Consider the following 26,383-nt stretch of genomic DNA (forward strand, 5'->3'; position numbering starts at 1 on the left):
CTTGGAGCAGCCAGAGTCTGCTCACCCCAAGGTGTCCAGGATCTCTAAAGTTGCTTAAACCAGTGAAGACCTTTTAGGTCCATCCACTTCTTGAACCTGTCCTGGTTCAAGGGGGTGATGGTTGGTATCACCCAAAGAATACTTTCTCTAAGCATCTTCCAGGACAGCCCATGAAACCTAGGGCACCTCCTACCAGGGAAGGAAACACGTTAACCCCCACCGGCGGTCCTCCAGGCCCCTTGTCAGTATTAGTGATTCCTCCGGACAGGGGGTAACATGTTCCTGAAACCTGGTCCCCTAGGTCTCATGAGCAGAGACTCTACTGGCTATTGGATGGATTACTGACCTTTCTCCTTCTATCAGAAGCAGCATCTCCACTAGGGAGGTCGGTTGTGGCTGCTGCTCCCTGTTCTCAGTGCTTGGGGAGGGCCAGGACCGCGGTGATGTCGGCTCCATGGCGCGAGTCAGACGCTGCGTGGTGGCATCCTTTCCCTGCTGACAGCGTGGCTGGTATGTGCAGGGGAAATGGGAAGCAGCGGCATTTAAGGTGGCAGAGCTACTGCGCTCTAGGCTGGCTCACAGGAAGTATCTGGCGGGTTCACTTCCGGGGCGTATGACATCATCAGCGGGTGCTGGAGAAGCTGGTTCCAGTCTCCATAAACGGCGCAGACAGGGAACACTGACGCTGGTGTAAACAGGGAAGAAACAGCAGGGGCTGCGGACCACCAGAGGGATAGGATGGATTCTGCAGTACCTGCACAGGTAGTGGATCCAGTCCCCAACACCAGCACCTCACTGGTAAACCTGGAGTGTTTAGTCACCCTCTTGCTATCTTGTGAGTCCCGCCCCCCCCCAACCAGTGGGACTTGGTGTAAGGGGACACATTTTCCTCTATCCTGCACGAGGTGTTGTGAAGTGATTAATGGCTTAAGTTATATTATGGGTCATTTTGTTTTCTTGCAGACCAAGACTCAAGACAAGGCCCAAGTACAGCCACCAAAAAGGAAATGTGCGGTTTGCGGAAACAAATTGAGCTCCTCACGGAGCAAAGCAGTTTGCCATACCTGTATAGAGAGCTTAGGTAAAGATGATCTAGTGGTTTCCAGTCAGAAAATACTGACCTCGGTTAGAGATGAGCTAACGTCAATGTTCAGCTCATTCAAAACCGATCGCTAAGATGCAGGTCCCCTCAAAGGGTCCATATCTAAATAGGACTCCAGCCGGTCCTAGCTCTCCACAGCAGAGCGCAGAGAGTGAGGACTCTGAAGAAGAAGCCAGATCTACCCATTCTTCCCTGGAAGAGTCTGTATCAGATACAGGGCCCAGGGATAGAGCATCTATCAGGGACTCGAGGTATAAGTTATCATTAGAAGATATTAATGACTTATTAAAATCTATCTATAAAACCCTTGAGATAGAGGAGGAGAAGGTACAAAAGTCTAAACGTGACCTTATATACGAAGGTTTGCATAATAAAAAGGCAAAAGTTTTCCCCATGCATAGTTCCCTTCTTGATACCATAAAGCTGGAGTGGGAAAATACAGAAGGAAAACTGTTCTTTTCCATTTGAAGAGGACACAACGCAGCCGTGGAATAAAAATTCTAAGTTGGTCGCAAAAGTTTCAAAAAACACAGACCTAGCATTTGACAATATGGGCATGCGTAGGGATCCGATGGATAAAAGAGGAAATATCCTTCTACGCAGGGCCTGGGGCTCAGCCATTGGGAATCTTATACCAGCCCTAGCCTCCACTTGTGTAGCCAGAAATCTAGAAGTATGGCTCACACAAATTCAAATACATCTCTTGGCAGGAACCTCTAGAGAACAGATTCTAAATTCTTTCCCTCTCCTCCTTCGTGCAGTGAGGTTTTTGGTTGATTCTTCTGCAGAGTCGGTAAGAATGACAGCTAGGACCTTGGCCTTGGTGAATTCGGCCAGAAGAAGCCTATAGCTTAAAACCTGGTCAGGTGACGCTGCCTCAAATTTACGCCTATGTGGTTTTCCCTTAACAGGCGATCATCTTTTTGGCCCAGGTCTGTAAGAGGCACTGGAACGCATGGCCGATAGAAAAAAGGCCTTTCCGGAGCATAAGAAGAAGCCAACAGCCATAATTTTTTTTTCGTGGACAAAGTAGGCACCAGGGTCAAAGAGAAAAGGACAATAAGCCCAAAAAGCATTGGACAGGGCACAAAGGCAGAGGTAAATGACGGGTCTTGTTTAACCCTCCTCAACCCACCAAGCCACAGTGACTCGTGTCTCCCAATGGGAGGAAGATTGAGGGCTTTTCTCCTACAGTGGGCAGCAGTCACCAAGTCCATTTATCCTGGACCTAGTGACCAATGGGTACAGGCTGGATTTTTCTTGCCAGTCACCAGAGCGATTATTGGTCGCCTTCCCTCCCCAAGATAGGGTAAAAGCAACGGCCCTGGGTCTCCAAATTGGAGACTTGATAGATCGAAAGGTCCTGATCCTTGTTCCCGAGTCGGATCAGGGCAAGGGATTTTATTCCCATATATTTGTCATCAGAAAGCCGTCGGGAAAATATCAGCTTATCTTGAACCTCTGGTCTCAAAACCGCTTGATCAGGTACAAGCACTTTCGTATGGAGACTGTGTTCTCAATCAAAAACCTGCTTTACCCAAACTACTTCATGGCCACTTTGGATTTGATGAATGCCTATCTGTACATCCCTATTCATCCAGCCTTCAAAAGATTCTTGAGACTAGTGGTCAAGATGGGAACAGAGATTTGGCACTTTCGATTTCAAGCCCCCCCCCCCTTCGGTCTGTCCTCAGCCCCACGCATCTTTACAAAAGTGTTGGGGGAGGCAGTGGCTCCGCTAAGGTTAAAGGCAATAACTATTATCCCTTACCTGGACAACTACCTAGTGGAGTCATACCAAAAGTTATTAGCAGATCTTCAGACCATACAGGACTTCCTTCAATCTCTAGGCTGGTTTATAAAAAGATAAGTCTTCCGTAATTCTGGCCCAGAAAGTGACATATCTGGGATACAAATTTCGCTCAGTAGACCAAAAAGTTTTTCTCTCACAAGAAAAGGTCTCAAGAATGATGCAATGTCAGCCTTACAGACCAATCAGTCGGTCTCGCTGAGGGAAGTTTCAAGAGCAGTGGGTCTGATGACCTCTTGCTTTCCCGCAGTGCCATGGGCAAGATTTCATCAACGGCCATTACAGCTGTTTCTACTAAGGAACTGGGACGGAGACGCAAGTTCCCTGGAGTCTAGGATGTTGTTACCCTCCAGTGTAAAAAGAAGCTTGTGGGGGTGGAGGACACACCTTCACCTAACAAGAGGTCTACCATGGTCCATTCCTATATCCCAGAGGATCACAATGGATGCGAGTTCCTGGGGTGGGGAGCCCATCTTAGCAACATAATGGCGCAGGGAGAATGGTCCTCAAGGGAAGCAAGAGATTCATTGAATCAGAGAGAGCTTCTAGCGGTTTAGAGAGCCTTGCAGGCATTTCAGATGGAAATCAGGGGTCACAATCTCCAGATTCTATCTGACAATATTGCTACTGTTGCATACCTCAACAAACAGGGAGGTACGGGGAGTTGGATACTTCAATCTATCGCCCAGGAGATTTTATCATGGGCGAAAGGGAATCTAGCCTCAATTACAGCAGTGCACCCGAAGGGGACACAAAACTGGCAGATTATCTCAGCCGCTACTGGGTATGTCGAGACAATTGGTCCCTTCATCCAGAAATCTTTGTGGGTCTCATCGACAGATTGGGATGTCCCGAAGCAGATCTGTTCACAAATCAGTGCAATTGCAAGACAGTGAAGTTCTTTTCACCGAACCCAGCAGATAAATTGTTGGATCGATGCTTCCCGCAGATCAGGCCAATTCCGGAAGTTTCTTCTAGAAGAAACAGATCTTATCAGAATAGCCCCTTTTTGGCCCAAGAGGCCATGGTTTTCCCTGTTACAGGCTCTGGTCTCAGAGCCTCCACTCAGTCTTCCAAAGAGACAAGACTTATTGTTGCAGGGTCCAGTGTCACACCAGCAGGTGGTATCCTTAAACTTGACAGCCTGGTATCTGAAGAAAACATACTAAGCGCTCAGAGGTTCTCTGACAAGGTAGTCAAGACCCTGGTAAACTGTAGAAAACCAGTCACTAAAGCCATATATTCCATAGGTCTGGAAGAAATTTAACTCATGGTTATCTGAAAACCAAAGATTAACTCATGTTCCATCAATTTTCGAGGTCTTTCAGTTAGTACTTTGAAGGTACAAGCGGCAGCTATCAGTGTTTTTCTCCAATTTTCTGTCTTGGAAAATCCCACTATAGCTAGATTCTTTAAAACAATATTGAGGTCCAAACGGGTGATGGTTAGAAGTTGTCCAACCGGGGACCTGTCCCTGGTGCTTCAAAGTCTGGTAGAATTCCCTTTTGAGCCCCTGGAGGATATTTCAGTTAAATTACTTACGATTTTCCTTGTAGCAATTACCTCAGCTCGTAGGGTAAGTGAGTTACAGGCCCTTTCAGGGGCCTGTAACTCACTTACAGGCCTCATAGGCCTTTCAGGGCCTGTAACTTTGAGCTCCGTTGTGTTTGCACACCCCACGTGCAGAGCCTGCCAGGAAGTCGGCACTGCGCTGCGCTAATCACAAGCAGTGAGACATTTCCAAATCTCTGCAGCCGCGCATCGGGACAATGTCTCACTGCCTGTGATTAGCGCAGTGCAGTGCCGACTTCCTTGCGGGCTCTAGGGTGTGCGAACATGCCGGAGCTCATCCTTATTAGGGAGTCTTTCCTTGCAATCTTTGAGGACCGGATTGTTTTGAAGACAGATCCAGGATTTTTGCCTAAAGTGGCAAGTACATTTCACAGATCTCAGGACATTGTACTGCCAACCTTTTGTAGTACGCTAAAGGGCGACCAAGAGAGGAAATTTAGTTTTTTAGACGTTCAAATTCTTCTCGTCTATCTTGGTCACCAAGACCTTAGAAAAACGGACGCCTTGTTTGTCCTCTTTGCAGGAGCACACAAGGGAAAGAGTGCATCTAAAGCCACCTTGGCTAGATGGATAAAGCAAGCTATTTCTGGAACTTACAAAATTAGGGAAGTTCCTCCACCTTTTGTCACTGCGCACTGAACAAGAGCCTTGTCTGCGTCTTGGGCTGAAAGGGCTGGAGCCTCTCCGGAACAAATTTGCGAAGCTGCCACATGGTCCAGTTTTTCGACCTTCATGAAACATCGCCTGGATCTCCTACCTGCTCAGGAGCAGGCGTTTGGTCATAAGGTCCTTCAGGCAGTTGTGCCTCCCTAGACTGGTAAGTTCTGGTTCATCGTCTCTTGGGCTGTCCTGGAAGACACTTAGAGAAAAGCTGAGTTTTGAGAGTCTTCCAGGACAGCCGGATTCCCACCTGGTTTTGTCTTGACGTTATGCATATGTTTTTCAGATACGTCTTCTGGTTCTTGAGAAATACTGACCTACTGGGCCTGGAGGACCGCCCTTTTATCTGGTGGGGGTTAACGTGTTTCCTTTCCTGGTAGGAGGAGCCCTAGGTCTCATGAGCTGTCCTGGAAGACTCTCAGAAAAGGAGTTACCAGTAAGTCTAACTCAGCTTGGATAGGATACTGCTGTTTTTCGCAGCAGTGTATCCTATTGAGGAAAGTTTTTCCACAAGTGGGTACTTCTGTGGTAGTAGATACTAAAGACGTTTTCCTATACCGCCTTGATGTCGTGCAGGCTGTGAGTGTTTACCTTTTAAGCTGCTGCTGATTGCCAGAAGGTTTTCGCAAGGGTCTCCCTGTGTCCTGTTCCACCATAGCTATGTGGATTAGACGGGTTATTTATTTTCATTACATCTGTTTCCAAAGTTTGCAAAGCTGCCACCTGGGCTTTTTGTTCAGACAATTGTCAAGTTCTGCCAGCGTTAAACCTCTTTGGATGCCAGTTTCTGGTGTAAGGTGCTGCAGACTGTTTTCTGTATTGGCATGGTTTGTTATGTTGCCCACCCCTCGTTGGACCGCTCTTAGACGTTCCCATTGGAAGGATTAAAGAAGCCTGTCTTCTGTACTGTATGTTCAGGAAAATAAGATTTTTGAGTTGCAAATAAAATATATTTCCTAGAGTACAGGACACAGGTCCAAGACCTCTGTTATGATGACCTGTCTTATGATCTTTTGCCTGCTACAAAACCGAGGCTATAGGAAAGTGGAAAGAGTTGTATAGGGGGATGTTCCTACATCCTTTTTTTTGGCAGTGACCAATCACCTGAATGTAGCTGCATATAATCCAGTTGTATGGCATAAAGATGTCCAAGTCCTGTTCTGTACTCCAGGAAATGTGTTTTTTTTTTTTTTTTTAATTAATTTATTTTATTAGATAACTTTATATAAAAAGCTTTTCAATTAGTGACAGGGAGAAAACACCGTATACAAAGAAGCTTGATAATATCATACCAAGGTACATTGCATATTACTTCAAACCACTTCTTTTTGAGCGACAACCTTCGCGAATTTTGATTTTGCTGCGATTGCAGCACGATTTATTGCGGCAAAATTGCACTGCAATTGGGGTGCCATTAAGAAGTAATGGCATCACAAATGTGTCCCACGTTTTGCCACGATTTGGAAATTGCCTAGGTGTAAATGGAACCTCAGGGTATTTAGCCACACTCCACGCGTTTTTTCAAATGTATTCAGACATCCATGGTGCTAGTTGGTCAACTTTTCTAATCCATTGACCCACTGTTGGTGGTACAGGAGAGAGTCACTTCATGGCTATCAATTTCCTAGCTATAAATTGCAAACGGTTTATGGGCACAACATAACGACAGCAAGTTTTGCAGTGTTTAATGAATGCACCCTATGTTTATTTGCACGTTTACAACTTTGTAAAACGATTAAAGCACAATTATCATTAGTAGATCGCGGGTGCAATGACAGACACTGCCTACAACTACAGTGGAAGATGGGACTCATGGTTTATTCATTTACAGATTGCTGTGAATGAATGACGTGGCTGGGCGGGCGGAACCCCATTCATCCGCACCAATTTTAAATGTGACGGCATCTGCGGGGCAGAGGATCCCCCTCCCAATTTTAGGAGCTGGGTGCAGGGGGTGTGCTGTGCTCAAACATGTTAAATGATGCACCCTAAATATGGGTGTAACATGTTCCAAAAGGTGAATCTATCCTTTAATTTACAAAAAAAATCTGTGTATTTGCTATTTTTGGATTTGTGCTTAACTGTCAACTTTAGGGCTGTAAAACCAGATGATTGAGCCACAGTTTGACCACCTGTCTAAACAATGACATCCAGCTGCTCATGGCTGTACACATGCCACAGCAAAAACTAAACAGCATTTCACATTCAGTTGTTCTTTGCACTTAAGTGGACGACATTTTTTTCTCATTTGAGCTTCCACATCATACTGGCTGCACTGCCTGATTTTCAGGTGTGGGTGCCCCCTGCACCTGTCAGGACCTATGGAGTCCATCTTGCTCTGCCTGTGCGTGTGGTGCTGGGAATAGCTACACATAAGATTGTAATTCAAAATAGGAGTTCGCAAGTAGTGGAGACTCTGGCAGGGTCCTGGCACCCATGTCCCTGGAGTTGGGCAGTGTGACCAGGGGTACAGTATGAATAGGAAGCTCAGAGGAGAAAAATTATAAAAACAGCAAGTGTGTGTAAGTTTTTTTCTATTATCTACTAATTTAGCAAAAAAAAATAAATTTAAAGTGGTTTTAAAGCTTAAACATGTTTTACCCTAATGCATTCCCTGCATTAAGGTAAAAACACTTACCTGAGCCCTCGCTTGATCCGTCTCTGTGCCTGAATCCCTGCTCTCACAGGTTTTGCTGAGGCAACGTGAGCCATTAACTCTTGCTGCTGTCAGTCAAATCCTATGGCGGGGGAGTGGGTGTTGGGTCCGAGCTGTCCTGTGTGTGTCTATGGACACACACAGGACAGCTACGCAACATGGCTTTGGATCGAGCCCTCAAGTGTGCCACAATAGGAAGCCGCTTCCTGTGGTTTCACGCTGAGAAGAGGAGGATCCAGGAGCGCCAGTAGGGGACTCCAGAAGAGGATGATCAGGGCCATGCTGCTATTCTATTGCACAGAGCAGATAAGTAGGACAGGTTTGTTAGATAAAACAAATATATATACCGTATATACTTTACAACCACCTAAATACCACTTTAAAGTTATAGAAGATTCAGACATTAGCCCACAGACTAGCCTCATGTGATACACAGTGAGTAATTAAATCCTTCATAAGCTGCACCTGTTTATCTGCATATATTGAAGGACTAAAGATCCAAAAATCTTCAAAGAGGATCAATCGGTCAATTATAAACAGCTTTATTAAAGTATATTTAGTAGAAATAGAACATGAAAAATAGCAACCTCCGTCTAATGTGGTTTAACCACAGTTAGCCAGTCTATAACTTCAACGGTAGTACAGGGCCAGACCTGATGTGGAGTATATGAGGGAGGGATGGATGGCTAAGTCCGCTCAACCAGAGTCAATCAGTGGTGTATTTGCATAGTGCAGCCATAGGTACAGGTGAAGGCTGAATGGAGTCTGCGGACCAATATACTGAATGATAGCTAAACAGCTACCCTGGCTGTGTAAAGCTGGACTGTAAGGGGGTGGACAGGTGCAGATAGGAGCGGTGTGCCTGCAGTATCTTACTAGGAGGCCAGTTACATGTGGGTGAGTCGGTGTCCTATGGACAGTATACACAAAGTAAGTCAGTGTGATCACGCCACTCCCCAGCCATGCTGAAGGCTCCTAATGCCTCATGGACAGAATCCACATGGAGGTAGTCCACCAGAGCACTCTGTTTGTGCCGCTCCGTATCTGAAGTGTCGGTCCACAGGTAGATAACGTGGGTGTGGGAGTCTACAGGGTCTGGTCTAGGAATGGGCGTCACAGGGGTAATGATGCTGTGCTGACATGTTTTGTTTGTGAACATGAGCTTCTTCAGAGTAAGGAGGGGTTCAGCTGAGGTGCTTTAAAACGGACCTTCAGTCATTTTTTTAAACTTGCCATCTAGTAAATCTTCTGCCCTTGTTTTAACTTTGTCAATAGATTTTTATTGAGTTATTAAAACACATACAGGTTATGCCTCTATATGTGGTCAAATATGACATATTTTTAATACATTTAGAAAATGCATGGAATGGAAGAGCATAGTTAACTTATCGTACTTTACATTTGGTGCACTTACAGTCTAATTATACATCGTGACCTAGTTGGGGGGGGTCATAATAAGAAGAGTGCATATGGTATATCACAGTGACAAACTCAATGCAGTGAAATCTTTGCTATACAGTAATAACAATAGTAACAAGGTGAAGGGTGTTGTCCGTTACCCCCAGACACCCCAATTGGGGGTCACACTGTGTCATGGGGGAGGAGGACAATTCCCTTACATTCTGTTTAAAATTCAAAACAGTGAAACAGATCATCAACAAAGGGTACCGTAAGTCTGTTTTAGTCTGTAAATATATCAGGTTTGGGCATCCTTATGCCATTCTAGCTAGTGAGCCCATTTTTTTTGGAAATTGAAGGCAGATTGCCTTCATTTGCAGCAAACATGGGTTCATAGCAGCCATGTGTATGGATTAGGTTGACTACTTCACTTGTTAGTCAGTATGTCGGTGGTTTTCCAGTGACGAACAATAGACAATCTGGACGCCAGTAGTATGTGTGTAATGATGGTATGAAAACAGTGAGGTATATTTTCCATACCTATGTTCAGCAATACAAGTTCATGGGATGGGGTTATGGTTAGTCCTGTCACTTCATTGAGGTGTTGGAACGTGTCTTTCCATAATTTAGAGATCCTATTACAATGCCAAAGAAGGTGGAACAGATTTCCTATGTCCCCGCATTGTCTCCAGCATAAGGATTGTATAGTTGAGTTATATGTGTGAATTTTGGAAGGGGTGATTTTGTGGGTTAATTTCCAAAGGTTAGACTTGGACTTGGAAGCTGGTTTTAAAGTTTAGCATTCATTGAGATTCATTTATGGGGGGGTTAATGTCTTTTTCCCATTTAAGTAAAGGCAGGGTTGCATTGAATGAGGTCTTGTCACCTAATAGGTTTTAAAATAATGTGATGCCCTTTTTTGTTGTGTGGGCTGATGAAAGATGCCTCCATATTAGTGGGTGTATCTCTGTGTATTTGAGGGTTGCGCAGTAGATAGTGAGTTGTATATAGCGGTAGTAGTCCTTTTGGTTAAGGGGGTACGAGTTTTGTAGAGATGTGATGGGTCTGAGGAGGCTGTTGGAGTAAAGATCTGATACATATCGTATCCCTTTGTCTTTCCATGTTCGTGTTGGAAAGTTAGGATTGAGTATGGAGAATACAGATATTGGTAAAGGTACCAGGTGCTGAGTAACCAGGTTCTGAGGTCTTGACCAGGTATTTGGTGTTCTTCAATGCTTAGCCAAGGACAAGTAGAATCAGGTGTAATTGTTTTAACTTTGGATAGTAAAACTTTTTTTTTTCCTGCCAGTAAATACCTTATACAACCCACTTCCTGTTTCTTGTCTGGTAAAAAGCCTAGGCGTATGACATCATGCACAGCTCTCTCACTCTCATTCTTGTGAGAGTTTGCCAGGAAGGGAGGGGGGATAAGAGGGCCAATGAGAGCTGCAGAGCTGGAGGTGTTCCTCTGTGTGAATCCAGGAAGTGAACAAGCAGCAGCTTCAGCTGCCACAGTTAAAATGGATGCAGCCAGACTTAGTGGAGGGAGATTTCTGAAGCATATTTGGCAAGTACAGAATCGCCATATATATAAAATAATATGCAAAGTGGTTGGAGGGAAGCTTCAGAATAGAAAGATGTTTTTATTACAAATTATGTGAGCAGACTGTAGTTCCTCTTTAAAAAGGATGATTAGTAGTTGCAATGTTAGGTTTTCAACAGTAGGAGTCCTCAGAGTGCATTTAAATAGGATAATTACAAGTTTTCAACAGTAGGGGTCCTAGGCATGCACTCATCCATCAAGCATTCATTAAAACAAATAGGTAAAGGGGGACCCTGAGTGCAACATTAAAAAAAAAAAAAATATATCTTTCTAGGAAGGGATAGATTGATATAAGAGGGAAAGGAGCCCTGAATATAAAGTCCACCCGAATATTTTTAGGAAGAACAAGAGTAATACAATCCAGCTTTAGGCAGCCAGGTTAGCAGTTTGGCTACAGCCTTCACCTGTAGGTACGACTGCACTATGCAAATGCACCACTGTTTGACTCTGTTTTAGCGGACTCGGCCATCCATCCCTCATATACTCCACATCACGTCTAGCCCTGTACTACCGTTGACGTCATAGATTGGCTAAATATGGTTAAACCACAATATACTCTATCTGCAGTCACCTTGCACTAGTGCGTCTGATTCAACCATCGGATTAGATGAGTGTGGTGGATGTGTGACTGTTGTGGGTGTCTGCAGATGCTTTCCTGTCTGGTTTTGACAACGTTATCATTTTTAACTTTTTGTTATGTTGGAGGTTTTTGCAATTTTTCATGTTCTATTATTACTGAACATACTTTAATAAAGCTGTTTATAATTGACTGATTGATCCTCTTCGAAAATTTATTTTTGGACCTTTAGTTCTCCTTAAATATATGCTTGTATATCTGGAGGATCACGCTACCATCCACTCCCTGTTATAATTGTATGGGAATGATCTGACTGCATATGGGTCGATGGTGTATGAGATCGAGTTGGAGGTATCTGATTCCTTATAGCAGGGGTAGGCAACCTTTAAGCGGTGGAGACCTACTTGAACAACATGTAGGAGATCAAAGATCTCCGGTGTGTGCCTTTTTATTTATAGAAAAAGAAATTTACTAGCAAACCCCTAATAAAAAGTAAGGACCTATAATTCCTTCCGTGGTCACAAACCAAAGCATTGTGATCACAGTGTGTACACCTCCGGCCGCTGCCTCTGCAGGTAAAGGGGGAGTGGTTGGGAGGTGGTAAAACAGCGCCTCAACGACTAATTTGAACAAGCTTTAGCGCACAGACCACTTTACAAAGTACCGCCAAAATGAAACCCTCTGCTCATTGATCTCCCCTATAGATCTCCCTTATCCTCTCTCCCAGCCTACTCCCGCAGTACAGACTCCCTGTCCTGCACAGAGCAACCGGCTTTACAACACAGAGCCCCTGTCCCAGTTCAGGTGCCTCAATCCAGAAAACACCCTCAACCCTTCCTTTCCACTCTCCCCACCCCCCCATCCCCCCCATCCCCAGGGTTCAGAACTGCAAGAACAGAAGACACCAAGCTCAGGTTCAGAAGTCTGGAGTAGGGGAGTAGACTTTCTCTGGCACTGAGCTACCTCTCTCACTGAAGCAGCAGCACAGCTGGTGTGGGCTCACTGGGGCTGCTGCAGCCACCTACGTTTTTTTTTGTTGGTATTCCTCAGTGCTAAAGAAACTTTGGTAGCCGCAGCAGTCCCAGTGAGCCACACTAGGTGCTTCAGTGAGAGAGGTAGCTCAATGCCAGAGAAGCTCTCTGCACACCTGCTCCTCCCGCCGGGCTCTCTGCACACCTGCTCCTCCCGCCGGGCTCTCTGCACACCTGCTCCTCCCGCCGGGCTCTCTGCACACCTGCTCCTCCCGCCGGGCTCTCTGCACACCTGCTCCTCCCGCCGGGCTCTCTGCACACCTGCTCCTCCCGCCGGGCTCTCTGCACACCTGCTCCTCCCGCCGGGCTCTCTGCACACCTGCTCCTCCCGCCGGGCTCTCTGCACACCTGCTCCTCCCGCCGGGCTCTCTCCACACCTGCTCCTCCCGCCGGGCTCTCTCCACACCTGCTCCTCCCGCCGGGCTCTCTCCACACCTGCTCCTCCCGCCAGGCTCTCTCCACACCTGCTCCTCCTGCCCGCCCCTAAGCTCTCTCCTCACTTGCTCAAGCCCGCCCCTCGGCTCTCTCCTCACTTGCTCAAGCCCGCCCCTCGGCTCTCTCCTCACTTGCTCAAGCCCGCCCCTCGGCTCTCTCCTCACTTGCTCAAGCCCGCCCCTCGGCTCTCTACTCCCCTGCTTCGCCCACCCTCACTTGTCCGACTGCTGTGCTCTCTCCTTTCCTGACCTGCTCACTTGGTCCTCTCCTACTTTGCTCCACCTGCCCGGATATCTCCACACCTGATTCACCCACCCGGCTCTCTCCTTCCCTGCGCTGCCTGCCCGGGGTCGGCGATGCAGAGATGCAATCTACATGTCGCCTGGCCTTATTGATGGGTTGCAGACCCCGGCCTTATAGGATATTCTTCTCTATCTCCAGCTGAGGTGATGACACAGTGATTTTTTTAATCTTTTTCTTTATGTAACTTGTTTATCTGCACCCTTCTTTCTATAGCTTTCTGAGTGGAGAGAAAGGAAACACCACCTACAGTCTCTCTGGGAAATGTGCACATCTAAAGCTGTCATTCACCTGCTGCGTGCTAGGGGGAGGCGAGGATTTCCCCAAGGGTTGCTTACACTCTGGAAAAACTGTCAAGCTTGCCATACAAGATTACGTTTTTTCCCTTCAGCCAGTGAGCTGAACTGAATCCCCACTGTGCTTTTTGTATTCTGACAGTGGGGAGACTCCTCTACTGTCGGATAAAAGCCGCTTAATCCTTGTTTTCTAACAGGGTGGTTGAACAGAAGTTGATTGGTAGATGGACTAAACCGCCCTGGCCAAACATGGATTAAAATTTGCAGAGTACACGTTGAACTAGCCAAATTTTGATCCATGTATGGCCAGCTTCAGCAGTGTTTCATGCAGAGTGGATCCTGCCTGCTCTCTCCATCATGCTAAGTGTCATGAACTGAGGCAAGTACACACTGTGAGGTTATGCTTTAATTTTTCATTTCGGAGTTATACAACCCCTTTATTGTACTTCTATGTTTTTTGGGGGGAAATTGTAAAAAGATACCAGCACTTTGTTTTTGCCTTCTCTTAACATCTTTGTGAGTGAACCAAATTTGTTTTCCCGCTTAGTAATGCATATCTAGTTGGCTGTTTTCAGGTATCCAAGCTTACCTTCTCCTTTGGATTAAAGTTATTGTAGACAGATTATACAACCAAGCCTCAATGATTAGCATATGCTTTCTGCTGTGTTGTGAACACATCCCTTTTTTATTAGTGTCTTTTTTTTTTTTTTTAAACTGCATCAACATTACTCAGTAGCACATGCAACCTCCTGTCAGAATGTGACATTCTCATTGTTTCATACTGTAAATTATGCTTATGTAATGAGGATCGGTTAATGCTGCATTGTTTTTGATGTGCTGTACAATATCATCTTTAGGGCCAAGTGAGTCTTGTCTGCATTGGGCTGCACTTGTTTGTTTTTGCAGAAGGCTGTGCAAAGTATCTAAGTAGGACATTGTGCGCCAAGGGGTATAGCAAGTAGTTCCCCGGTCTTACAACATAGTCAATGAACTTAAAGCAAATACCTGAAACAATATACATAAATACTTTTTAAATGATAACGGTATAATCTCTCTGCCTACCGCAGGTGCTGCATTTGGCAGGTTGGTTGGCGAGAGCATGGCTGCTTGGTTCCCAGATGGTATTCACAGTGATGGGAGTACATATCGGATTGTGCCAGGTGGTTACGCAGTTGTTGGTAGGTCCTTGTTTTCATCATCATTACTTGTTTCTTTACTTTGAAGCCATCTTCATGATCCTTTTTATTTGTCAGGTGCCGCAGCACTGTCTGGAGCGGTCACACATACTGTGTCTACAGCAGTCATTGTCTTTGAGCTGACAGGGCAGATTTCTCACATCCTACCAGTGATGATTGCAGTCATTCTAGCAAATGCTGTAGCACAGAGTCTACAGCCATCCCTTTATGACAGCATTATCCGCATAAAAAAATTACCTTATCTTCCAGAACTGGGTTTTGGTCACCAAGAGTAAGTATCACCTTGTGATATATTAATATTGAACTACTGTCTTTGCTTATATGAAGTCTGGGCATAACCCAGAGTCTGAGTTAAAACATCAACTGATTCTATGTTTTATAAGGCATTCCTGAGTTTAGTGTAGGAGTATTTTATCTGGCTTCCTAGAATTTCCTGTTGGGCTCCAGATGTGGACGACTGTGCCCTCCTCAGTTAAGTATCATTTTTCATTCCTAATTTACAGTTTATAGTTTTTGTGTTTTCACCTGCATCAGCTATAAAATATAATAGACACTGTTTTCTAAAGTTACATATTAGGCTGTGGCTAACTAAATATCACTTACAAAAGGAAAGAAAATCAAAACCGTTATTGCAAAAAGTGGAAGTATAAAATATGTAATCTGGATTTGCCATTAGGCAGCTTGTGCTCAAAAACCAAAGAAATTATCATTTTCTAACATTATGTGTTTTAGTTTATCTGAATGCGTTTTTTCACAATAATCCAATGATGAGAAAAAAGTTCATTTGTGTGTACCAGATCCTGAGAGGAGTTTTCCTGCCTCCAATATGTAGAGAACATATTTGTAATGAAGGATTGAATTTGAATTGGAAATCATGAATCTGGATTTCCCTTAACCACTTGACCACTGTGCACTTAAACCCCCTTCCTAACCAGACCAATTTTCAGCTTTCGGTGCTCTCACACTTTGAATGACAATTACTCAGTCGTGCAACACTGTACCCATTTGAAATGTTTGTCCTTTTTTTCGCACAAATAGAGCTTCTTTTGGTGGTATTTAATCACCGTTGTTTTTTTTTTTTTTAGCGCTATAAATCAAAAAAATACTGAAAATTCGGTAAAAAAAAAAATTCTGTTTCTGTTAAAATTTATTGGTGAGTATTGGCAGAGTATTGGCAGAGTATATGAGCAGCGCTGTGGGCTGGATCTGTAGTGCCCACAGCGCTGCAAACGATCTCCCCCTCTCTCTTCTCACACTGTACTGATCAATACAGAGAGGGGAGGGAGGAACCGGCGACATGACATGATGCCGGTTTGTTTACAAGTGATGCTTCGTCATTTGAGGGAGCGATCACGTGGTAAACGGCCGCTATCAGCGGCCATTTACTGTGATCCGTGATGCGCCGGGTCCCCCAGACCCAGCGGTCACAGATGTTCCCAGGTGCGCGTGATTCTGTGAGGACGTCCATGGACGCCCACCCAGAATAAGCCGACCACGCTGTAGCCGTCTTTCGGCTATGGCCCGGTCGGTATGTGGTTAACATATTTATTAGAATTGTTGACTGACAATTCACATCCCTGCATGGCTTTTACATTTTCCTAATATAAATACATGACACCTCCAACTGCAAAAATAAACTCAAAGCAAATTTGTACTTTACCAGTGAAACCATCACTTACACACCATGTAGCTGCTCTCCAAATCTACTTTTTTGACATTTCAAAATTGTAATCCTTTTATTGAGACTGGTATAATCATTTTGATTTAAAGTTGCCACTGTTAAGAAAGTAAATGGGGAACTACAAAAGTTTAAAAGTCACCTTGAATGTTTGTATATAATCCTGTAAACAATCAGAACACTTCTCTGGCTCTTAGCTGACTGCATACTGGTTACCAAACTTTGCAGATGGGGATACGTGTCCTTGAAGGAGATCCCCCTGATGAAAAGAGGCCACCATGAAATGGACAGATTCCATCTTGAACTTTTGTGCCTTCACACAAAAAACGCTTTACACAAATGCCTTTTGAAGGAGGATGTCTGGTTAGGCACTTGACAAATTCATCAAAGATGTCACAGGAGAGATTCAAAAATCCCCTTCCTCAATCGCCTCTACCTCTTCAAAACACTAAGCACCTCAATGATCTACCCAGGTTTCAAAACCCAAGTTCAGCCCTGCCTTTTACTGTAAGACTTTGGCTACAAAGCCCACCAAGTCTTCCCTAAAGCCCTCTTCCCAATTAAGGGGTGACCTCACTCCCAAGCTAGGGCGGACTTCTGCTATAGTTTGCTTCTGTCTGGGTCACAGAACTGAGAGTTCAATAGGTGGTTTTAAAGGAGTACAAAATAGAGTTGAAATCTCGACTCCCTCATTGCTTTCTTCTCTCAATTAAACTAAAATCTGGCAAGGGACAGACAGATTTGCAAAATGTTCTCAATCACCTGCTGTTCCAGGGAGTAGTTGTGCTAGTATCCCTACAAGACAGGTTCAAAGTAGATTTGATTTAAACCTGTTCATTATACCAAAACCCAATAGTGGGGTTCATCTTATCCTGGACCTCAATTCTGTAAACAAGTACCTTCAAATTCCAAAATTTCACATGGAATATGCAAGGTCAGTTATTGCCTTACTGAGGGGAATCTTTCCTTCTTTATCACTGGAAAATGATAATGACAGATGCTAGTCTATCAGGCTGGTGAGGAGTAGTCTAGTCCCTCACAGATCAGGAAACATGGTCATCAGTGGTAGCCAAGCTCCTAATCGACATCTTAGAGCTCAGAGCAAGGAGGATAGCTTTACTAGAACACTGGAAGCAAGGATGGTTATGGCTGTGGCCTACATCAGCCACCAGGGGGGCAGCAGGAGTCCAGGCAGCCTTGAAATAAGCAAGCCAAATCTTATCTGGATGGGCAGTGTCCAGTAATTTCTGGTATCCACATCCCAGGAGTGGACATCTGGAAAGCAAATGACCTCAGCCGTCACTGCTTGAACTAAGGTTAATGGACCTTTCAGCCCCATATATCCGAGATGGAGGACCCTGGACATGGATATCCTGGCCTCCAGAATCTTCAGCAAGTTACCATTGTTTGTGGCCAGGACCAATGACCATCCAGCACTGGCCTTGGACACCTTGGTCTTAGTTCAGGCTGATCAAGCCTTCCCTCCAGTGTGAATTTCTACCTCACCTGCTGCATAAAATAGAACAAGAGGAAAAATGGTCATTCTTATAGCATCAAACTGGCCCAGAAGATCCTAGTACACAGATGTACTTAGACTAATAGGAGACATCCCCTGGCCTCTTCCTGCCAGACCTGTTGCACAGGGCCCTATATTCAATCCTGCTTCTCAGTCACTGGTTTTAACAGCATTACTGTTGAAGGCCAGGTTTTAAGGGAGATACAGGTCTTTGAATCTGTTTTTCCTACTTTGGTTAAAGCTAGAAAAGCAACTTCCTGGAAGCTCTGTGCTCATACTTAGAAATCATTCTTTGCCTGGTGTGAAAGGCACTTAAAGCGGATGTATAGCCGCTGAAATTTTTTTTTTTTTTTTTTACCCCTGTAAAGCAAAAGGCATAATGAGCTAGTATGCACCGCATACTAGCTCATTATGAAATACTTACCTTAGAACGAGGCGTCGGTATCTTACCTGGTCCACGCTGAGGGAGCTGTCATGTTGCCTCGGCGTGTCTTCCGGGTATCACGGTTCCAGCGCTGTGAGTGGCTGGAGCCGCGATGTCATCACTCCCGCGCATGCGCGTGGGAGATTTCTTACCCGGCAAGGTCCGGCAGTTGCTGGGCCTTCAGCCGAGAATCCCCTGTGCGCATGCGGCTCATAGCAAGTAGAATATCTCCTAAACCGTACAGGTTTAGGAGATTTTTTTTTTACCTACAGGTAAGCCTTATTATAGGCTTACCTGTAGGTAAAAGTAAAAAAAAAAAGACTATACAACCACTTTAAATCCCAGAGGACTCTGAAAGGTCAAGTTTTTAACTTGTTTGGCCTTATTCAAAGTGAATCTCAGATCATGCTTCCCTTACAGTACCCTGTGCTTCCTTGACACCTCAATCTGGTTCCAAAAACCAAAATGCCCCACGCAGATGTGTGTCGTCTTGTTCTCTACAATTTTCCAAAAAGCTGAGAGCAGCTACTTCTAATACCCTCAGATATCACTTCTTCTCCTCCTCCTGCCGCCATCTCCTCTTCTTCCTCCTGCCGCCGTCTTCTCCTCCTGCCGCCGTCTTCTCCTCCCGCCGTCTTCTCCTCCTCCTCTTCCCTCCTTCTGCCGCTGTCTTCTCCTCCTCCTGCCGCTGTCTTCTCCTCCTGCCGCCGTCTTCTCTTCTTCCCTCCTTCTGCCGCCGTCTTTTCCTCCTCCCTCCTGCCGCCGTCTTCTCCTCCTGCCACCGTCTTCTCCTCCTCCTCTTCCCTCCTTCTGCCGCTGTCTTCTCCTCCTGCCGCTGTCTTCTCCTCCTCCTGTCGCCGTCTTCTCTTCTTCCCTCCTTCTGCCGCCGTCTTTTCCTCCTCCCTCCTTCTGCCGTCTTCTCCTCCTTCTGCCGCCGTCTTCTCCTCCTCCCTCCTCCTGCCGCCGTCTTCTCCTCCTCCTCCCTCCTCTTGCCACCATCTTCTCCTCCTTCTGCCGCTGTCTTCTCCTCCTCCTGCCGCTGTCTTCTCCTCCTCCTGCCGCTGTCTTCTCCTCCTCCTGCCGCTGTCTTCTCCTCCTCCTGCCGCTGTCTTCTCCTCCTCCTGTCGCCGTCTTCTCTTCTTCCCTCCTTCTGCCGCCATCTTTTCCTCCTCCCTCCTTCTGCCGTCTTCTCCTCCTTCTGCCGCCGTCTTCTCCTCCTCCCTCCTCCTGCCGCCGTCTTCTCCTCCTCCTCCCTCCTCTTGCCGCCATCTTCTCCTCCTCCTGCCGCCGTCTTCTCCTCATCCTCCTGCCGCCGTCTTCTCTTCCTCCTCCTGCCGCCGTCTTCTCTTCCTCCTCCTGCCGCCGTCTTCTCTTCCTCCTCCCGCCGCCGTCTTCTCTTCCTCCTCCTGCCGTCTTCTCTTCCTCCTCCTGCCGCCGTCTTCTCTTCCTCCTCCTGCCGCCGTCTTCTCTTCCTCCTCCTGCCGCCGTTTTCTCCTCCTCCTTCCTGCCGCTGTCTTCTCCTCCTCCTTCCTGCCGCTGTCTTCTCCTCCTCCTTCCTGCCGCTGTCTTCTCCTCCTCCTGCCGCCGTCTTCTCCTCCTCCTGCCACCGTCTTCTCCTCCTCCTGCCGCCGTCTTCTCCTCCTCTTGACACCGTCTTCTCCTCCTCCTCCCTCCTCTTGCCACCATCTTCTCCTCCTCCTGCCGCCGTCTTCTCCTCATCCTCCTGCCGCCGTCTTCTCCTCATCCTCCTGCCGCCGTCTTCTCCTCATCCTCCTGCCGCCGCCTTCTCCTCATCCTCCTGCCGCTGCCTTCTCCTCATCCTCCTGCCGCTGCCTTCTCCTCATCCTCCTGCCGCTGTCTTCTCCTCATCCTCCTGCCGCTGTCTTCTCCTCATCCTCCTGCCGCTGTCTTCTCCTCATCCTCCTGCCGCTGTCTTCTCTTCCTCCTCCTGCCGCCGTCTTCTCTTCCTCCTCCTGCCGCCGTCGTCTTCTCCTCCTCCTCCTCCTGCCGCCGTCTTCTCCTCCTCCTCCTCCTGCCGCCGTCTTCTCCTCCTCCTGCCGCTGTCTTCTCCTCCTCCTCCTGCCGCCGTCTTCTCCTCCTGCCGCCATCTTCTCTTCCTCTTGCCACCATCTGCACCTCCTCCTCCCTCCTCTTGCCACCGTCTTCTCCTCCTCCCCCTTCCTCTTTCACCCGTCTTCTCCTCCTCCTCCTCCCTCCCCTTGCCACCGTCTTCTTCTCCTCCTCCTGCCACAGTCTTCTTCTTCTCCTCTTCCTCCTGCCGCCGTCATCTCCTCCTCCTCCTGTCGCCGTCTTCTCCTCCTCCTCTTGCACCGTCTTCCCCTCCACCTACCGCCGTCTTCTCCTCCTCCTACCGCATCAATATGGGCGCAAGGTTCTTTAGGTTGGGGGGGCACAAAGAACCCACCCCCATGTTAAGGGCATGCGGTCTGGTATGATGCAGGAGGTGGGGCACTCGCTCGTCCCCTCCCTTTCCTGACCTGCCGGGCTGCATGATCGGATAGGGGCCTGGTATGGATTTTGAATCCATACTAGAACCGAAGGGCGTTTTTTTTCTTTTACATTCAGCTGTCACCGGGGAGGCTCATCGGTTGTTAAGGACGCGACGGACGGCTTTCCGGCCCCCTCTTTAGCAACCAGCTAACCAATTACTTTTTTTTTTTAACGGATGTTAGCAGATATGAAAACAAATGTAAAAATTGCCATGGTGGACCAAAGATGTTGAGTGCACATGCTCAGAGTCATATCCAGAGGTTTACTATTGGGAAATGGACGTATGAGTGCTGCCAGCATTGCTGCAGAGGTTGAAGGGGTGGGGGGTCAGCCTGTCAGTGCTCAGATCATACGCCCCACACTGCATCAAATTGGTCTGCATCACTGTTGTCCCAGAAGGAAGGCCTTTTCAAAAGATGATGCACAAAGCCTGCAGTTTGCTGAAGACAGGCAGACTAAGGACATGGATTACTGGAACCATGTCCTGTGGTCTGATGAGACCAAGATAAACTTATTTGGTTCAGATGGTGTCAAGCGTGTGTGGCAGCAACCAGGTGAGGTGTACAGAGACAAGTGTTCCTTGCCTACAGTCAAGCATGGCGGTGGGAGTGTAATGGTCGAGTGCTACTGGCACTGGGGAGCTACAGTTCATTGAGGAAACCATGAATGCCAACATGTACTGTGAAATACTGAAGCAGAGCACTATCCCCCTCCCTCCAGAGATTGGGCCGCAGGGCAGTATTCCAACATAACCCCAAACACACCTCCAGGATGACCACTGCCTTGTTAAAGAAGCTGAGGGTAAAGGTGATTCACTAGCCAAGCATCTGTCCAGACCTAAACCCTATTAAGCATCTGCGGGGCATCCTCAAACCGAAGGTAGAGGAGCGCAAGGTCTCCAACATTCACCAGCTCTGTGATGTTGTCATGGAGGAGTGGAAGAGAACTCTAGTGGCAACCTGTGAATCTGCCCAAGAAGGTTAAGGCAGTGCTGGAAAATAATGGTGGCCACACAAAATATTAACACTTTACACCCAATTTGGACATTTTCACTTAGGGGTGTGCTCACTTTTGTTGCCAGCGGTTTAGACAATAATGGCTGTGTGTTGTGTTATTTTGAGGGGTCAGCAAGTTTACACTGTTATACAAGCTGTACACTCACTACTTTACATTGTAGCAAAAATTTCTTCAGTGTCACAAGATATGAGAAAATATTTACAAAAATGTGATGGGAGTGGAAGAGAACTCTAGTGGCAACCTGTGAATCTGCCCAAGAAGGTTAAGGCAGTGCTGGAAAATAATGGTGGCCACACAAAATATTAACACTTTACACCCAATTTGGACATTTTCACTTAGGGGTGTGCTCACTTTTGTTGCCAGCGGTTTAGACAATAATGGCTGTGTGTTGTGTTATTTTGAGGGGTCAGCAAGTTTACACTGTTATACAAGCTGTACACTCACTACTTTACATTGTAGCAAAAATTTCTTCAGTGTCACAAGATATGAGAAAATATTTACAAAAATGTGATGGGTGTACTCACTTTTGTGAGATACTGGTATATGCACACACACACTGGGGAAAATGATTATTTGATCCCCTGCAGATTTTGTAAGTTTGCCCACTTAATTTTATCACAGGTGTATTTTAAATGATAGACAGAATATCAACCAAAAATACAGAAAAACACATGATTCAGATGTTATAGACAAAACAACAGGCGCCTCTTAAGTAAGACTGATTGGGATTTAATAAGCAAGTTCATTAAAAAATTCACATGATAGTATCTATTATCAGGCACATGGAAGTCCAGTGTTGTCACATTCCATCTCTGAAATCAGCATCGTTGTTAGCTCTGTTCCTCCATACAGCCGGCGTCCTGTTCCACAGGTAACTTCCGGTATTCGGGCGGGATCCAAATCGAGGCTTGGCACTCAGCTGGTCGGTCACAGAGAGGGCTGGAGCGCAGGGTTCGGTGGGATGACGTCACAGACGTAAAGCAACGTGTTTCCGAGCATGCGCACCAAGGGCCCTTGGTGCGCATGCTCAGAAACGCGACGATTGTTGCCTTGGCAGTTTGTTTTGGGTCACTGTCATGCTGGAAGACCCATCTTCAGTGTTCTGGCTGAGGGAAGAAAGTTCTCGTCCAAGATTTTACAATACATGGCCCCGTCCATTATCCCGTCAATGCGGCAATGTCAGCCTGTGCCTTTAGCAGAGAAACCGCTCCAAAGCATAATGTTTCCACCTCCGTGCTTGACTGGAAGGGATAGTGTTCTTCAAGTCATAGGCAGCATTTTTCTTCCTCTAAACACGGCGAGTTGAGTTAATGCTAAAGAGCTCAATTTTGGTCTCATCTGACCACAGCACTTTCTCCCAATCCTTCTCTAAATCATTTTGATGTTCATTGGCAGACTTCAGATGGGCCTGTACATGTTTCTTTTTGGGGAGGGGGACTTTGCGGATGCTACAGAATTTCAATCCATGGCAGCGTATTGTGTTACCAATATTTTGTTTGGTGACTGTTGTCCCAACTGCCTTTTAGATCATTCACAAGCTCCTGCCATGCAGTTCTGGGCTGATCCCTCACTTTTCTCATAATCATCCTTACCTCATGAGACGATTGATGGATATTTTGTATTTCTTCCATTTTGCGAATAATCGCTCCAACAGTTGTCACCTACTCACCAAGCTTTTACTGATGGTCTTGTAGCCCATTACAGACTTGTGCAGGTCTACAGTCTTGTCCCTGACATTGTTTGGCAGCCCTGTGGACTTGCTCATAATGGTGAAGTTTGAATGGAAGAAAGATTCTGTGGACAGGTGTCTTTTATACACATAACGAGTTGTCATTAGGAGTGCCTTCTTAAATTTGTCAAGACTAATCTGTGTATCGCATATACTGTAGCCAGTCTGTGGCAGCCAGAATTATTGTTGGTTGGTAGGGGATCAAATACTAAATTTACTCGCCGAACTGCAACTCAATTTATAACAGTGGTATCATGTTTTTTCTGGATTTTTGTTTGATATTCTGTCTCTCGCCTTTTAAATACACCTGTTAAAACAGGTTAGGGAGTCTCCAAAACAAGACATTCAGATGAGATAGTAGATCCAGATCTTTGTAAAAAATATAAGTAGGTGCTTTATTCATACACTGCAGTCGAGAGACACCACACAGTTCTCAGCAACATAAGCGAGTAAAAGTGAAAGTGTTTCCGACTTACAAACATCAAGTTTAACAATATATACGTATGAATATGCATAAGGTATAGGCGTGTTATAGGTGTGATCGTATAGTTTAGTCCAATCAGCATTCATATCTTCTTAGTAGCAAGGGGACAGTTAAATGGGTGGTTACATCATGTGACTGGCAAAAAAGATTTCAGCAGTATCTGGTCAGTTCAGACCAGATTGGTTTTGGTACGAAAGCCTATTTTGAGCAGCTTTCTGGGTTCTTATCAGTAGTTTTGTGTCGTCACATATCCAACAGTTTTGATTTCCCAGGAAATTGAAACGAAACAAAAAAAAAACACCTAGGGAAAGTAAAATGCATTACCAATTCTAGTGATAAATAAATAGAGACTGTGTGTGTGTATGTATGTGTATATGTGTGTGTGTGTATATATATATATATATATATATATATATATATATATATATATATATGTATGTATGTATGTATGTATGTGTGTGTGTATGTATGTATGTATATATATATATATGTGTGTATGTATATATATATATATATGAACGTTATCAGACCCTATAATGATGCCTCATACAAATGCAGTTTGCATGGGACATGGACACAAGACCAAGTAACTATTTGAAATATTTGGCTGTAGCAAAAGGTAGTTTGTTCCCGAAGGGCTGGAGAGCGGTGCAATAATGAGTTTCTCCGGGCAACGGTGAAGTATGGTGGAGGTTCTTTGCACGTTTGGGGCTGCATTTCCTCAAATAGAGTTGGAGATTTGGTCAGGATCAATGGTGTCCTCAATGCTGAGAAATACACATAGATACTTATCCATCATACCATCAGGGAGGCATGTGATTGGCCCTAAGTTTATTCTGCAGCAAGACAGCATCCCCAAAAATTCAGCCAATGTCATTAAATCATATCGTTATCTTCAAGGTAAGGAAGAGCAAGAAGTCCTGGAAGTGATGGTTTGGCTCCCACAGAGCCCTGAGCTCAGCATGAAGTCTGTCAGGGATTACATGAAGAGACAGAAGGATTTGAGACAACCTTCATTCACAGAAGCTTTTGGAGGGGACTGAATGCTAGGTTCTTGCCTACCGACTATGGGCCCTGGCAAGCAGTGGGATGCTTCCTGAATTCTGGGACATCCAAACCTTTGCCGGGATCCAAGATCTGGATAGCAGACTTCAGTCACCCCAGCAAAGATATGGATCTGGCATCAGAGTTCCTGGGGCTGCTGCGGATTGTTCTTTCAGCATGCTCCAGGGCTGTGTCTGCGGATGAATACCTGGACCTCAGGCAGCAGATTCGGGTAGAACTTTAAATTTGAGCCCTCCAGGTCGCTGGTATGCAACAGGCAAAGTGCTTTCCAAACCCAGAGCAACGGGTCAGTGACCAATGGCCGTTGGGGATGGTATTCCTGGGAAAGCGGCCCCAGGAGCAATGGGTGACTGAGTTGGACAGGCTGGTCCAGCAGGTGATAGAGCTGGGCAATCGTTATCGGGCTCTGTAATGGCATGCAGAGCAGGAATATTTAGGGGAGACAACAGAATGCTCTTCGGAAGGATATGACTTTGGTGGCCCTGGATTGCTGTGGGGAGAGCCTTACAGATCGTTGTGTTTTGGCGATGAAGAGGAACCTACCCTTGAGGATCTGCAAGAATACGGAGAGGCTATGCTCGGTCTTGTAGGAGTCTCGGAGCTTAAACCTGTTGTGAACTATTTGCTAAGGAAGGAACAACATCTGGAAATGGCATACAGGAAACTGCTAGAACATATTCTTCAGCATGCCAGAGAATCGGCAGTGGAAAATCCAGAGATGGCTGTCCCCAAAGCTGAAGTGCTGGCAGCAGGACAGAGTACTGCAGACCCCTACTCCACACCCATGGCAGTTTTGGAGTCCTGAGGTGAAGAGGTGGTGTTTCTTCTTCCCCAACAATGATTCATGCACCTGGGAGACAGTACGAGAGAGAGGGCATCCCAGTAGCAGACGTTGCCCCAGAATGATGACTCCAACCCAGCTGAAGTGCTGGCAACCGGACAGAGGGTCCAACACCTCTGCCCCACATTTGCGGCAGTTCCGGACGCCCAGGGTGAGAGGGAGATGGTCACTTCCCAGCAGCAGATCAGGATCCAGGGGGAGAAGGGAGAGAAGGTTGTTGTCCTTCCTTCCCAACAGTCAGAGTGGAGGAAATTGTCCCCAGCCAGGATCCATGCACCTGGGAGACAGTGACAGAGAAATGTCATCCCAGCAGCCAGATGAGGGAATGGAAGAGGAAGCAGCCGGCTCACCTCCCCATTGGCAGCTACACAGTTTGGGAGTGTAGGAAGCCAGCCTCCTGCCCCAACAGTTAGCCGGAGCAGATGATGCGGAGTCCCCAGCAGAAGTGCTGGCAACAGGGCAGAGTGCTACCAACCTCTGCC

General features: G+C 46.3%; 1 protein-coding gene across 3 annotated transcripts in view; it reads left to right on the top strand.

Annotated features, from left to right (window-relative positions):
* The window catches only part of CLCN2 (chloride voltage-gated channel 2), a 571,730-nt gene that overhangs the window by 392,456 nt on the left and 152,891 nt on the right, over positions 1-26,383 (top strand). For all 3 annotated transcript variants that reach the window (XM_073626607.1, XM_073626608.1, XM_073626609.1), the window contains 2 exons: positions 14,508-14,618; positions 14,694-14,907. In XM_073626607.1, coding sequence (XP_073482708.1) covers positions 14,508-14,618; positions 14,694-14,907 — 325 coding nt within the window. The remainder of the gene's footprint in view (positions 1-14,507; positions 14,619-14,693; positions 14,908-26,383) is intronic.

The sequence above is a fragment of the Aquarana catesbeiana genome, linkage group LG04 (assembly GCF_042186555.1).
Source record: "Aquarana catesbeiana isolate 2022-GZ linkage group LG04, ASM4218655v1, whole genome shotgun sequence".
In the NCBI taxonomy this organism is placed as follows: Eukaryota; Metazoa; Chordata; class Amphibia; order Anura; family Ranidae; genus Aquarana; species Aquarana catesbeiana.